The 12,910-nt window shown below is 39.7% G+C and overlaps 1 protein-coding gene across 19 annotated transcripts in view; it reads right to left on the reverse strand.

The window, feature by feature from the left end:
- The window catches only part of LOC310703246 (dystonin-like), a 303,015-nt gene that overhangs the window by 89,365 nt on the left and 200,740 nt on the right, over positions 1-12,910 (reverse strand). For all 19 annotated transcript variants that reach the window (XM_083495364.1, XM_083495375.1, XM_083495358.1 and 16 more), the window contains 9 exons: positions 10,963-11,171; positions 9,696-10,013; positions 9,353-9,519; positions 8,027-8,183; positions 7,124-7,247; positions 2,902-2,970; positions 1,412-1,647; positions 955-1,084; positions 5-204 (listed from right to left, as the gene is read on the reverse strand). In XM_083495364.1, the coding sequence (XP_083351490.1) occupies positions 5-204; positions 955-1,084; positions 1,412-1,647; positions 2,902-2,970; positions 7,124-7,247; positions 8,027-8,183; positions 9,353-9,519; positions 9,696-10,013; positions 10,963-11,171 (1,610 nt within the window). The remainder of the gene's footprint in view (positions 1-4; positions 205-954; positions 1,085-1,411; positions 1,648-2,901; positions 2,971-7,123; positions 7,248-8,026; positions 8,184-9,352; positions 9,520-9,695; positions 10,014-10,962; positions 11,172-12,910) is intronic.

Raw genomic sequence — 12,910 nt, forward strand, 5'->3', positions numbered from 1 at the left:
TCACCTGAACTTGCTGCTTCTGCGTGTTCAACATATTTGGATCAATTGACAGTGGTCCAAGCACGCTGACCATTAATTCTTTTTCTACCAGCCACTGTTTTAACTGAGCCTCGGTTGCCTGGAACTGGGTCAGGTAATTTGATGACTCTTCCAGTTTTTTCTGTCTGTCAGCTGTTACCTGGCTGAGTTCCCTCCATTTGGAATCTGTGAAAAAATGAATGGAATATTTTGTAAAATTGCATGATAATCGTAGTAATTTCACATGAAATAGTCAAACAAATAAACAATGGCAGTGGTTTGCTGTGGACATGCAGATGGTTCCCGCTGTACTTCTCTACTAGAACAAGGGGGAGGAACAAACCATGATCCCTGGGCTTAGCTTTACACCCAACCTGGGGGTCTTGGTTTGGTTTGCTCACACAGGCCACAATCAAGAAACCGAGAACAAGCTTTGGCAAACGAACAGCGGGGCTTGTTTTCAAATGCCAAGCTGGGGATTCTGATTTCGCAAGTGGGAGGAACAAACCACAAGCCCTGGCTTAATATTATATAAAAACCAGGGATGGTACGTTTGTTTCAGTCCAAACAAACCACAATTAAAAGCCAAGGTTTATGCTTAACTTCCGAACTGTGGTTTGTTTGAGTTAAGCAAACCAAAATCCCTGACTTGGATGCAACGTTAAGCCATGGATGATAGTTCCCATGAGCTGTTTTATCCTGACATGTGGCTGTGGCCAATGCCTTTTAAAATATAAGATCTGATAGGATAGACCAAACCTCATAAGCCAGTAGTCATGTATGAACAAAAGCATGTCCAGAAGAGTTTTCTAGTATGTCATGTGGATGAGGTGCAATCCTTCTCTCCAAAGCTCACAGACATTCAATCTATGGTTTGTTTTGCCAAATGTTAGATCATTGACCCTCTCCTACACTGCAAAATAAAACCTGCCATACCTATTTTATCCAACATCTGTTTCCATTTCGGTGCCTCAGGAGAGTCTGGGTTCTTCTCCAATAGCTCTGTCACTCTATCCTTCAGTTCTTGCACTTTATTCTCATTCTGTTTCAATTCTGTTTCAAATAGCTATGAAGAATGAACATGTTAGGCTTGAGAATACATAAAAACCAAAGTGCTTGGCAGAAGCGGTGATTCATTGAGATGATCTCTTAATCTGTTTAGGCAGCTCTGATACATTTTATCACAGGTATGCAATCTGACTTCTGAATCTATGCCTGATAAAACATTTTTTATGGTATTTCCATAAGGCGTCAGTACAAAGTGCTAATATATGGTTGTACTGTTACATAAATTATTAAACAGACCCTGCCCATTAATATGAACAGGAAGCTCACTTTAAAAATTAATTATGCTTAATTGATAGTTTTGAACAGAGGGGGAGACAGAAACTACCTTGTGTTGATCGACTTGCTCTTTAACAGCCTCGCTGTCAATAAGAGTTGCTTCCCATTTGGCTGCAGCAGTGTCCATATTCTGTAACCATTCCATCATTGAATTTGATTCTCTTTGAATGTTTTGCATATTTGAAAGAGTGGATTCCAGTTCTGATCTTTTTTCCTTCAGTACAGCTCCCAAATCATCATAACTATGGCTTACAGTTGACATGTTGTGTTGGACAGTGGTCACTTCTGCAAGAGAGGTGGGCATACATTATTATTTTGATTCTAGTCATGACAGCAAGAAAAGATGCAAATATTATACATTAAAAGTTTTTAATCCTTCCATGAAATAATAACTAGAATAATTGGTTACAGTCATTTCTTTCCTACAAAGTTGATACCCCAATATTAGTAGATTAAGAAAGAATGAACCAGTCACCAGGCTGATGACAGTGGATTTATTTATTTTTTTGTACAGAAATACTGTATTGTATAAGGACTTCTGAAAGAAAATCCTGCATGAAGACAAGCATTATTTTGGTTTCTAATTTAAGGGTTTTGGAACACAGCTAGTTATCACCACCCTAATTTCAACATCTGATTTCTTAGGAAAACCGAGGTGTTCCAGAGCCTGTTATAGTACAATGTGTGCATGTTAATTTTTATTAAAACACACCTTAAAAACCATGCCTGTTAATTTTAAATATATACTTCCGTTGTTTTCTGTTAACACATGCAAAAGATTCAAGAATGAGGCTCAGGATGATAACAGCTAGGCAGGCCAAACACAATAATATAAGAGGTTAGTCTGTTTGGGGCCTTTCTGAATTCCACCCCTATTTGGATGGTTCCAATGTTCTCACTCAAGGCCAAAGTAGAGGCAAAATGGGAGATACATGGAGTGTCTTCTGATTATATTTTCCCCTTGAGGGCAGCTGTGGAACTCCAAATTGGACTGGAATAGTTAGTGGGAAAGGGGGAATCCGTCCTTTTTCAATGAACATCACCCCCCCCCCGCCCCAGTTGCTGAAGTAAAGTTCAAATGAATGGTGTGAGAGACTCCACATATCTCCAATGTCACATCTACTTTGGCTCTCCAGCATAAGCAGCTTCTTATATTCATATGTTATCTTGGGTCACTTGATAGTCAAGTCACTTCTTAAAAACAATGAACTCCACCTGCTAGAGATAACAACCTTGCTACTGTTGCTACTCATGATTACTTCTTAATGGATTAAAAAGCCAGGAAATAACTCCTTATCTTGTCTTGGCTCTCAATTAACCACAATCATTGGTTCACCCACTGAAACCAGACAGAAGTTGAATTAACCGGATGCATGCATATACATAGACATATACATATATATGTCAAAGTGTAGAAGACCCCAGCTGAATAGGGGGTCTTGACTGTTATTTATAAAATTCTATTAAAATGGGACAAATTATAAACATCTTATGCTTGCTTATAAGATTTATGTATTTAAGTGAGCCATTATTAGTCACCTTTGTTTGTTAGGAATCCCTGGGTACCTGTAGCTGCTCCTTCACCATTTAATACTGTTCCACTTACAGCTGAAAGAGAGATTAGAGATTTAGAGCAAGATTCAACTAATGAATGCAGTCAGCAGAAGCCCTGAGCAAGGACTTCCACTTGTACTATGGAGTCTCCCCTACACATGTTCCCCAACTGGCTCAGGGCAGGTCAAGAGTACCCCTGGAACAGCAAGCAGGGGAGAGGAGGGATCATTCCATCTGGCAAGCTTGCCCTGATGGAACAATCATCATAATGCAATGTTGGGTTCTTCCCTCATTGTTCAGACACTATGGAAGTATTTGATCCCTTTTCAAACCAATTTAAGGGCCAAACTAGATGTGGCATAGGCAGGTGAACAGCTCTCCCACTGCATTTTAGAAGAACAGCCTTGGAGATGTGTGTGTCTGACTGGAATCATGGTGCTACGAAGTAATGGTTTAACCCTTTTCCCAGTGCCATTTCCCCCATGAAAATCACCCCCATCGAAGCTGCTATTTGCTCCATGGGGGGTAATGTTTAGATACCATCACCCATAGTTAATGCTAACCAAATGTTTCGGTCCAGACAATACAATAAATCGTGGGGAAAGGGGAGCATGTGAGAACAAGGCTCACCTAGGCTCATTTATGTTATGGTAAATTATGGTTTAGTGTGACATGTGAATGCAGTCATAGCATGACTTGCCTAAAGCACCCAGTGAGTCAATGGATGAGCAGTGTGTTGAAGCCAATTCTTTCTTTTATTCTTATTTATAAAAATATTTGTATACTGCATATTGAGAGAGAGAGATTTTCAACAATAATGTAAAACCAAGGTCTAAGACTATTATGTGTGTCACACTGGTCTTAGTGGTTTAAGAGTAGACTAGTTGTAAGTGGGATCTTCATAACAACCAAATTTTTAGGATATTTTCACAAAATCAGTCCCAAATCAGCTCAGCCCAAGTGCTGTCATAACTGTAAACATAAAGATACATGCTAATATCATCATGACATTATAACTTTGGCAGAAATACTTGTGTACAAAGCTTTCTGTGAGAAGCTGCCCTAAGCATAAAATAACACTGCTGCAGACTAACTATGAAAGGCACATGTATCCATTATTTGCAGCTTGGAATTTGGAGCCCAATCACTCTCTGATTGCAGATTGCCCGTTCTAAACATTTTAAAGCAAAATATAATGCATATTTGTGCCCAGCATAACTGAATTGGTATACACAGAACTTGTTCTGAGCTGTTATCAGTACCTATGTCTAAAATCTTGAATGAAACATGCCTTAAGTCAGCAGCTCAAAATATTCCATGTAGTTGCAGTTCTGTGATTCCATGCTTTGTGGAACAAAGACCCCAAAACATTTGCAGTACACTGATTTAGAACAGACAAAATGCAGAATGAGAGGGTTCCCAAAGTTAAATTTTGGTGTAAAACTTTGTTTTGTGTTTACAGATTTTCCACACTGTGAAATTAACTTCAGAAACCCTGCCCCCCTTTTAGCTGTTCCACAGGAAATTTCATGAGTACCCATTATTTATGAAGGGAATAAGAGCGCTAAGTAGAATCTACTGTATGTCTATGTAAGTAGAGAGCCTGAAGATGATTATTTAATGGAGTAGAATTAATGGTTGCCTTGGAGAAGGCCAAGCATTCACCCCTCACCACCAGCTGGAAAGTGAGTGCTAGCCTAATGGCAGCTGGGAAATGGTGAGAGCAAGTAAGTCAGCCAAGTAAGTGAGATGTTCACATACTAAGATATTGAGACTTTTCTATATTTCCCATGAGGGAAACATTTATCATTGGCACAAAACTCAGGGTACTTGCACTCCCTCATAATGAAACCAATAAAGAAATGATTAACACATTTAGTAAGCAAATTCTGAACAGATATTTCACCCTTTTAAAATAACATTATTTCAAGTACACAAAGTTCTGTTGGTACGAATACTAAAAATTATTGTCTGTGGCTTAACAACTTGGGACCAGTATACTTAAAGAATTGCCCTACCCTAAATGTGCCTATTTGCTTACTTCACATTTACAAGTGCCACACAATGTTCATTTGACATTTGAGAGAAGTCATTCCTTTGGCACAGCAGCACCTGTCTTCTGAAACTCCCTGTCTGGTGGCATTAAGCAGGTTCCTTCACAGTACTGTTTTATATACCTACTGAAAACTGTTCTGTTGTAGCAAGGCTCTCCAGACACATGATTTGCTTTTTTATTTCTTTGAGCAAGCAGCATATAAATTTTCTAAATTAGAGCAGTACTTGCTCTGAAGTTACTTGCCCTTTACTGCTGGATTCATTAGTCCATACTAAAAAATGGAAATTGCTCTGATTTAGGAGGATAAGCTACACTTCTTTTTGAAAAAGAGGATCTGATCTCCAAAGTGCACACAAACCGAGGTTTTCAGTCTACGCTGTTCCGATAACCCATACAGCTAGCAGGAAGTGGCACAACCTGCATGGGTCATATGGTACTCATGCTACCTGCGTTTTCACAGCACACTGCCTGAACTCTGAACTGTGCATTGAGACCTGAGTCAGGAGCATGGAAAGCTAGAATCTGGGAACACTCCAAAAGGGACTGGAGGCAGAATTTTAATCATAAGATGAAGAGGTTTGGAAATTCTCAGCCAGAGGAGCAAGTACAGTGGTTGCAGACCTCAGAACACACTGAGGTGGTAGTAGAAGTTACAGTGTACAAAACAATTCATGCTCCTCCCCAAAGAAGAGGGAGATGTGTGGTGGTAGCAGGTGACTCTCTACAGAGGACAGAGGCAGCAGTGTGCCAAAAAATGGCTCATGGTTTCAGATGTCTCTATACAAATGCACAGAGTACGGAAACAAGCAAGAAAAACTTGAGCTCTGAATACAGGATGGCAAATATTATCTAATAGGCATTACTGGAATCTGGTGGGATGAGACTAGAATGAGACTGGAATGAAGGAATTGAGGGGTATGACTCATTCAAAAGGAATAGATCGAACAGGAAGGGGGGAGAAATAGCATTACATGTAAAAGATGTGTACACTTGTGAAGAGATCCATGAGATTATATGGGTAAAAATGGTAGGAGAAGGAACTACAGTGACCTTGGACTGAAGACTTGGATGATGCCTTCCTAGAGCAGATTACCAAACATTCAAAAAGGAAAGATATAGTAGTCATGGGAGACTTCAACTACCCCAATATCTGTTGGAACTCAAACTCTGCCAAGAATTTAAGGTCCAACAAATCCCACAATTGGCTCTCTGGTAATTTCATTTCCCAAAAGGTAGAAGAAGCAACAAGGGGGTCATATATATTGGACCTGGTCCTCACCAACAGGGAGGAACTGATCGACAAGGTGGAAATACTCAGAAACTTGAGAGGAAGTGATCATGCCCTCCTGGTTTCATGATACAGAGGAGAAGGGAAAGCTGAGTGTAGTCAAGAGATGCACTCTGGACTTTAAGAAGCTCAATTTCAAAAAGTTTAAGGAGCTACTGGGAGAAATCCCATGGTCAGAAATACTCAGAAGCTAAGTGAGCCCCAGATAGATGGGAGTTTATTATAGGTGAAATATTAAAGGCCCAAATGCCAACAATTCCAACAAGAAAGAAAAGCAGGAGGTAGCTAAAGAAACTGGTGTGGCTGCATAAGGAGCTGACGGATTAGCTAAGATGGAAGAAGGGAATGTATTATAAATGGAAGAGAGGAGAGATCACAAAGGAAAGGTAGATACAAGTATCCAACAGTTGCAAGGAGAAGGTCAGGTAGGCCAAAGCTCAGAATGAAGTGAGGTTTGCAAGAGAGGTTAAAAATAACTTTAAAAGCTTATTCAGCTATGTTCGAAGCAAGAAGCAAGAACAATCAAGTAATAGGGCCCTTGTGTGAAGAAGACAGAAAAATGCTACTGAGTGACAGAGAGAAGTATTTTTCTAAAGTGAAATAGCTCAGTCGGTAGAGCATGAAACTCTGAATCTCAGGGTCATGGGTTCAAGTTGTGTACCAATGGCTCAGGCTTTTCTTATACCACCTGTGACCTAATGTACCTTAAAATTCATGTCTATCAAGGAATCTGGCATAAACTTTCCCCAACTATTGATCTAGGGAGCTAATAAAGACAGTGTGTGTGTGTGTGTATTCTGTGTTAGCTATTTAATTTCATTCACATGTACTTTTAAATATGTAGAAATGTCCATTGAACATACCTGATTTTACTCCCCTTGATCTTGCAGGGGAAGTCACAGCACTAATTAGGTTGCATAATGCTGTTCCTTTGCTAATCATTTTCTGAATGTCAGGTGCCTTCGAACTCCATTCCTCCTCCAAATGCTAAGAAATGAACAAGATGTTATTTTCAACTACTGACTATATTTGTAAGCGTGACAAAAAACATACCACTCTAGATGGGCTGGACATAGCCAGAAATTATCTCATCATGTCACACATCCCACTTGCTCTATCATCAAACTGTGCCCTGCCATTTCTCATTTATGACCCAAAAACTGGAGTGAACATTTTTTTAAAAGTGAGATAGCAGAACTCTCAAACGAAATAGGGCTGGGAAGCTGTACTGGTACCAAAATACTGCAAGTACTTTACTCATATTTAAACCATGCCCAGTTTATTATTATAAAAATGAATCATATACAGCAATAGTTTGTGCTGAAACATAGCTAAAAAATGGGACGAAAGGTGTCTGTCTCAGTCTAGCAAATAGTTGCAAGCCAAGTTCTCTGCACTTGCAAAAATTTCCCTATTCACTAATGCATGCAGCTGCACACATACATCCTTCTGCACACACAGAGGTGTCTTTTGCTTTGAAATGAGTTGGTAAGTTCTTGCGAGTGCATCGTCTGTCCCTTGGAGCTGTGTCATTATGGTCAGTAGTCAACTAAGTCTTACTAAGTGTACACCCATTGAAATAACGGACCTAACTTAGTCATTAATTTCCATGGATCTACACTGAGTAAAACCCAGTTGAATACCAACAAAAGAAATCGTTCCTCCTTAATTCTTTGAGACCAAAAGGACACAATCAGTTGACAAATCAACTGACATACAAATCCAATTAATGAAATTATTGTCAGAAATGATAAGAAGTCTCTCACCTTTGTGTTCTGCAAATGTTTGTTTAAATTTTCCACGTTCAACGAGGGCTGGATAGCTGGAATTCTTTCCGTCATCTCATCTACCCATTTCTTCAAAGATTCTACATGAAGATTGAACTCATCCATCTGCTTTTGGCAAGAGGACACATCCTCTTCTCTGCACAATTGAAAACAAGGAAGGGATATGGGAGAGATAGTCTCCTTGTTCTTGGGGTAATGTAGGCAAATCCTTCTTCTAGATAAAACTCTAATATGGGCTGTATTAACAACCAGTATGTATAGCCGGGACTAAAAGAACTCCTATCTATGCACAGAAGGGTTGCAAGTGTTCCTTTCAGACTACAGGCCCTCATACCACATCTCACATTTCAAATGCTGCTCCAAAGTGAGAGTCTTGATGGACTAATTGTCACAATGTACATGCAAACCACCACACCCGGCCCTTTAGATCTCAGCCCAACTAGTGGCATTTCCTTATATATTATTACTGTATTTTTACTGTTGTCTGGTTGGTGCACACATGTTCCTGGAGATGAAATCCCAGCCACTTCACTCCTCCCTGTGCCAAGCTGAGCTAAGCCACATATTTGCTTATCATATCATCTAGAATTGGACTCATGATTTAGTTTTCTCCAGAAAACATGCCGCACCAAACGATGGCTCAGCTCAGCATTTCTAGTTCTTTTGCTGCTTGCACCATGCTGAACCACATATTTGCTTATCATACTGTGCAGACTCCTAGAGAAGAGAACCCATACACTTGCGCATCTATGCAAAGCTATGGTTTGGCTTAGCATGACGAGTGTTTCTTAATTCTGCAATATTGTTACAAGCCAGTAACTTCTCCTTCACTTTATGAAAGTGCAAAACACACCACAACCGTCTTATAGGTCTGTGCATCACATTATTTGGAACTCTCACTCTTATAGTTGCAGCATTTAATATGTGTAATTGGTAACCCTTGAGTTGGTTGGTTGGTTGGTTGGTTGGTTGGTTGGTTGACTGATGAACTGGCAAGATTACAAGTTCAAGGCATGCTTTGCTGAGCCTATTTTGATTCCGCTGTACACTATGGGGGGATATTAAAGATTAACTTTTAGTATTGAGTGGGATATTTTATTTATCAAATTCTAAGTTACCTCAAAAAGGCACCTATAATGAAGTGTTTGAAATATGCACATGGAAATTATTGTAATTAGGTAAAAATAAATCAGTCACAAGACAGCTAATCAGCAGAAATTATTTACTCATTGACAACCCTGATTATTTTCATCACCACCACCACCATAAGCACACACTATTCTAAAATTTGATTATTGTACTCACTTTTCTCGTATAGTCTCTTCCATTTCCTTGAATTTCTTTGACAAGGCATTTACTTTTTCTAACACTAATGACCTGTCTCCAGGAAGAGCATGAGGAGAGAGTTCTTCAATGAGGTGTTGCAAATTTTCAAGATCTTTTTTCTGCTCCATCAGTTCAGTGTTGGTTTCCTTTAAAATGGACAAGAAAGTAATTGCTTCACACCTGAACACACTGCACGGTGTTCAAAATTTATTCCTTGGACTCAGCAGGTTCTCTTATAATTGTGGGTGGCATAGTTACGCCAGCCATTGTACTGCTCAGTAAGGGGCAATGTAGGGCTCACAAAAGTAAAAATCTACAGTACCTGCACATATAAGGACATCTCAGTAACGTCTTTTCCTGGGATGTCAGCCTCGCCAAGAGCCTGAGATTTCTTGTCCAAGAATGACTGGAGTTTATCAGTGAGACACTCAAACAGCTCCACTTTGGTCTTCAATCCCTCCAACTTTTCAAGTTTTTTCCTGTGTTTATTATTTGCTTCACAAAACCGCTGAGAAAGTTCGTTCATTTTAGCTTGTAAAGAGGATGCAGTGGATGGGTCTGTTGTTTCCATGAATTTGTTCAATTTTTCTTTCATGGCATTTAGGCTACTTTGCCGACCCACAATGTCTTGTTCTAGAGCCTGGGATAAATAGATAAGTCTGAGAAGACAGCCATACTCATGGGTGCATCTCTATGTGAATGAAGTGATTGCAAGCTGATGTAAATAACTGCACTTCCTGTAGTCAGTTTCTAAAGCAATGGAATCCACAAACAAGAAGTGGCAATGAGGAAGAACCCCAAAGATAAAGATGCGGAAGAAATTTGAATTGCATTTAAAGGTGAGCATGAAAGAATATGTGAAGCAAAAGCACAGCTATCCTTTGCACGTCTCCAAATTTACCAATGCAGTTCTCAAACTAAAAAAATCTATACACAACTGTGTATATTAGCATGAAATATTTATAAAAATTCAATGAATGTAGCACACAAAACTGCATAACAGGCAAAAATTGTTGCAAAAATGTGTATATCGGGCAAAATTGCACACATCTATGTGTACATTTAGGAGAAAGGCACACAAAAATGCTAATGAATTGTTGTGGTGACTTCTTTAAAAAAAATTGAACTGATGCAGAAATGTGGCAAACAGAACTTAAGATTGGAAAAAGAAGAAACTAAAAGAGACAGATTTGTTTATTGCTACTCTTAGAAAAAGTAGTCATTACTCAATAGCTGCAGAAGTGACGACCAATGGTTTTGTGCAGCCCCCTGTGCCGACCCTGGTAGTATATTTGGATTTGTGGCAGTCTGCACAGAGACTGGGACAGCTGACATGCACTTTCAGGTTGTCTGGAACACTAACATACAATATTAGCATGCATCTCACCCACAAATGCACTATGCGCACTAGAGAAAGTCACCGTTTAGATGCACTCTAATGAAACACTGTTTTAAGACTGAATTTTCTTCAGATACCTGAATGTATTAATGAAAACTTATTTTCAGTATCTTGATTTCCCCCGCCCCCACTTTGAGCTTTAAGTTCCTGGCATTAGTAGGAAAATTTGCTCTGCTAAAAACTAACTCACCATACTTTTACTAATGACATCCTGAATTACAGAAGAATTCAAAGGCACTTGACCTTGCTCCTCAAGACTCTTCTCAACACCATTCATCCAATCAAGCATTTCATCCAATCCATCCTGGACGCTTAATGAACGTGTCAGAGTGATCTGAAGTTTCTCATTCCGGTCATTCACTGCTTTGGATAAGTGGTTATACTTATCCACAATAGTATCTGAAAGAAACAAGTAGATAAAGGATAGTTTATAAGTTCACAACCATTTTAGAATACAAGCAACTGCCTTTGGCAGAGTTATGCTAATAGTCCAGCTAAATAAGGGATGGGGAACCCATAGCCACCCAGATGTGGTTGGACAACAATTCCTATCACCCTGGTACCATTGGCCACGGGGGCTGAAATTGGAATCGAACAACATCTGGAGGGCCATAGGTTCACTACCACAGGGCTATCACAACATAATTTACTGCAATTGGAAACAGCACTTTGGGGTCTCAGGCACAAGTGTTTGCCAATTCTGCTCCCTAACACCCTATGACTGGGGTCGATGGAATTGAACCTCAAATTTTGTAATACATCAAAGATAGTTCCTGTACCTTAATCAAGTTATTGGGGAAGAAGAGAAGTTAATCCGTAAAGTGTAGCTTGCCTTGGCACACTGCGGCAGGAGTTTGAAAAGCTGCACCTGACAATATTCTCTTATCTACACAAGTGTCAATTTTACAAGAGCCTTAACGCTGAAAGGTTAGCCAAAAATATCAGCAAAGCAATACTTTGCATGTAAAACACACATTCAAAGTATTGCTGGGTCGCTATTTTCGGCCAAGCTTATTTCAACCATGAACAAGATAGAGAGTTGAAAACATAATCCCTTTGAAAACAGGCAGGAGAAATTTCCCCTAAGTTTTGGAGCAGGATAGGCAACTAGACAAAGTGGTGGGAGTGTCTTCCCCCCCTTTTCAACTTTTTTTTAAAAAATCCCTGTAGCTGCCTGTATCCCACATATTCTGGAACACTCATGGGAAATAACACACACACTCTCCTCTTAAGGAACAGTCCCCACTCCCCAAAAAATTCTTCTAACTCACTTTCACAATCCATACCTAAAGATTTGCCTAAGAAGTATTCTTCAGAATTTAGTATTTGCAAACAGCTAGCCAATATGACCAATAACTAGCTGTGACAAGGAGCATAGCACATGATATAGGAAAGAGGCCAGTTAACACAAGCCGCACACAGTAGCGGACAATGCTTGGCTCTCAGAGTAGCCCCAGAAGGATGCAGAATTTTCTACTTGAGGTTCTCTCAAGTGAAACTGAACCTTAGAAACAGAACCTTAAAAATTCACAGCATAGGGGACCCATAGATAAAAGTTATTTTTTTCTGAGAGCATACTATGGATTCTTCATCAGTACGCTGACTGGAGTCAGACATATTCGACTCTGAGAACAACAAAGGGTTGGGAACACGTGATTCCCTTTTACAAGGGAGCTGGGAACATGTGATTCCTTCTATGCCTGAAGTGCATGCCCACAGAAGATGGCCTTATGGATAAAACAGTTGGATAGAACAGTTAATCGATTCAGGTGGCTTGACACAGGTTTTAAAAAGGCAAATTGCAAAATATCTAAAAGAAAGAGGTTATATAAAAAGCAAATGTCCCCAAAGACTGCTGAGGCCCGAAGTCAAAGGGCAATATTCTACAAAAGAAGGATTTAATCTGTTCTTCCTGCTGATTGGTTTTAGCAACTGATATCACTGTCTCATAAAGGGGACAATTCTATCAGTTGCTCAGAACTACCCTACATCTCCAAGCCAGGTAAATACAACCTGGCTTTTATTCTTTACAGCAGGAATGGGGAACCCTTTTCAGCCTGTGGGTAGCATTATTTTCTGGGCAAGTTTCCAGGGACAACATGCCAGTGGTGCGCTGTAACAGAGGCAAAAGCAAGCAG

This window comes from Podarcis liolepis, assembly GCF_965112155.1.
Source record: "Podarcis liolepis genome assembly, chromosome: 3".
NCBI classification, from domain to species: domain Eukaryota; kingdom Metazoa; phylum Chordata; class Lepidosauria; order Squamata; family Lacertidae; genus Podarcis; species Podarcis liolepis.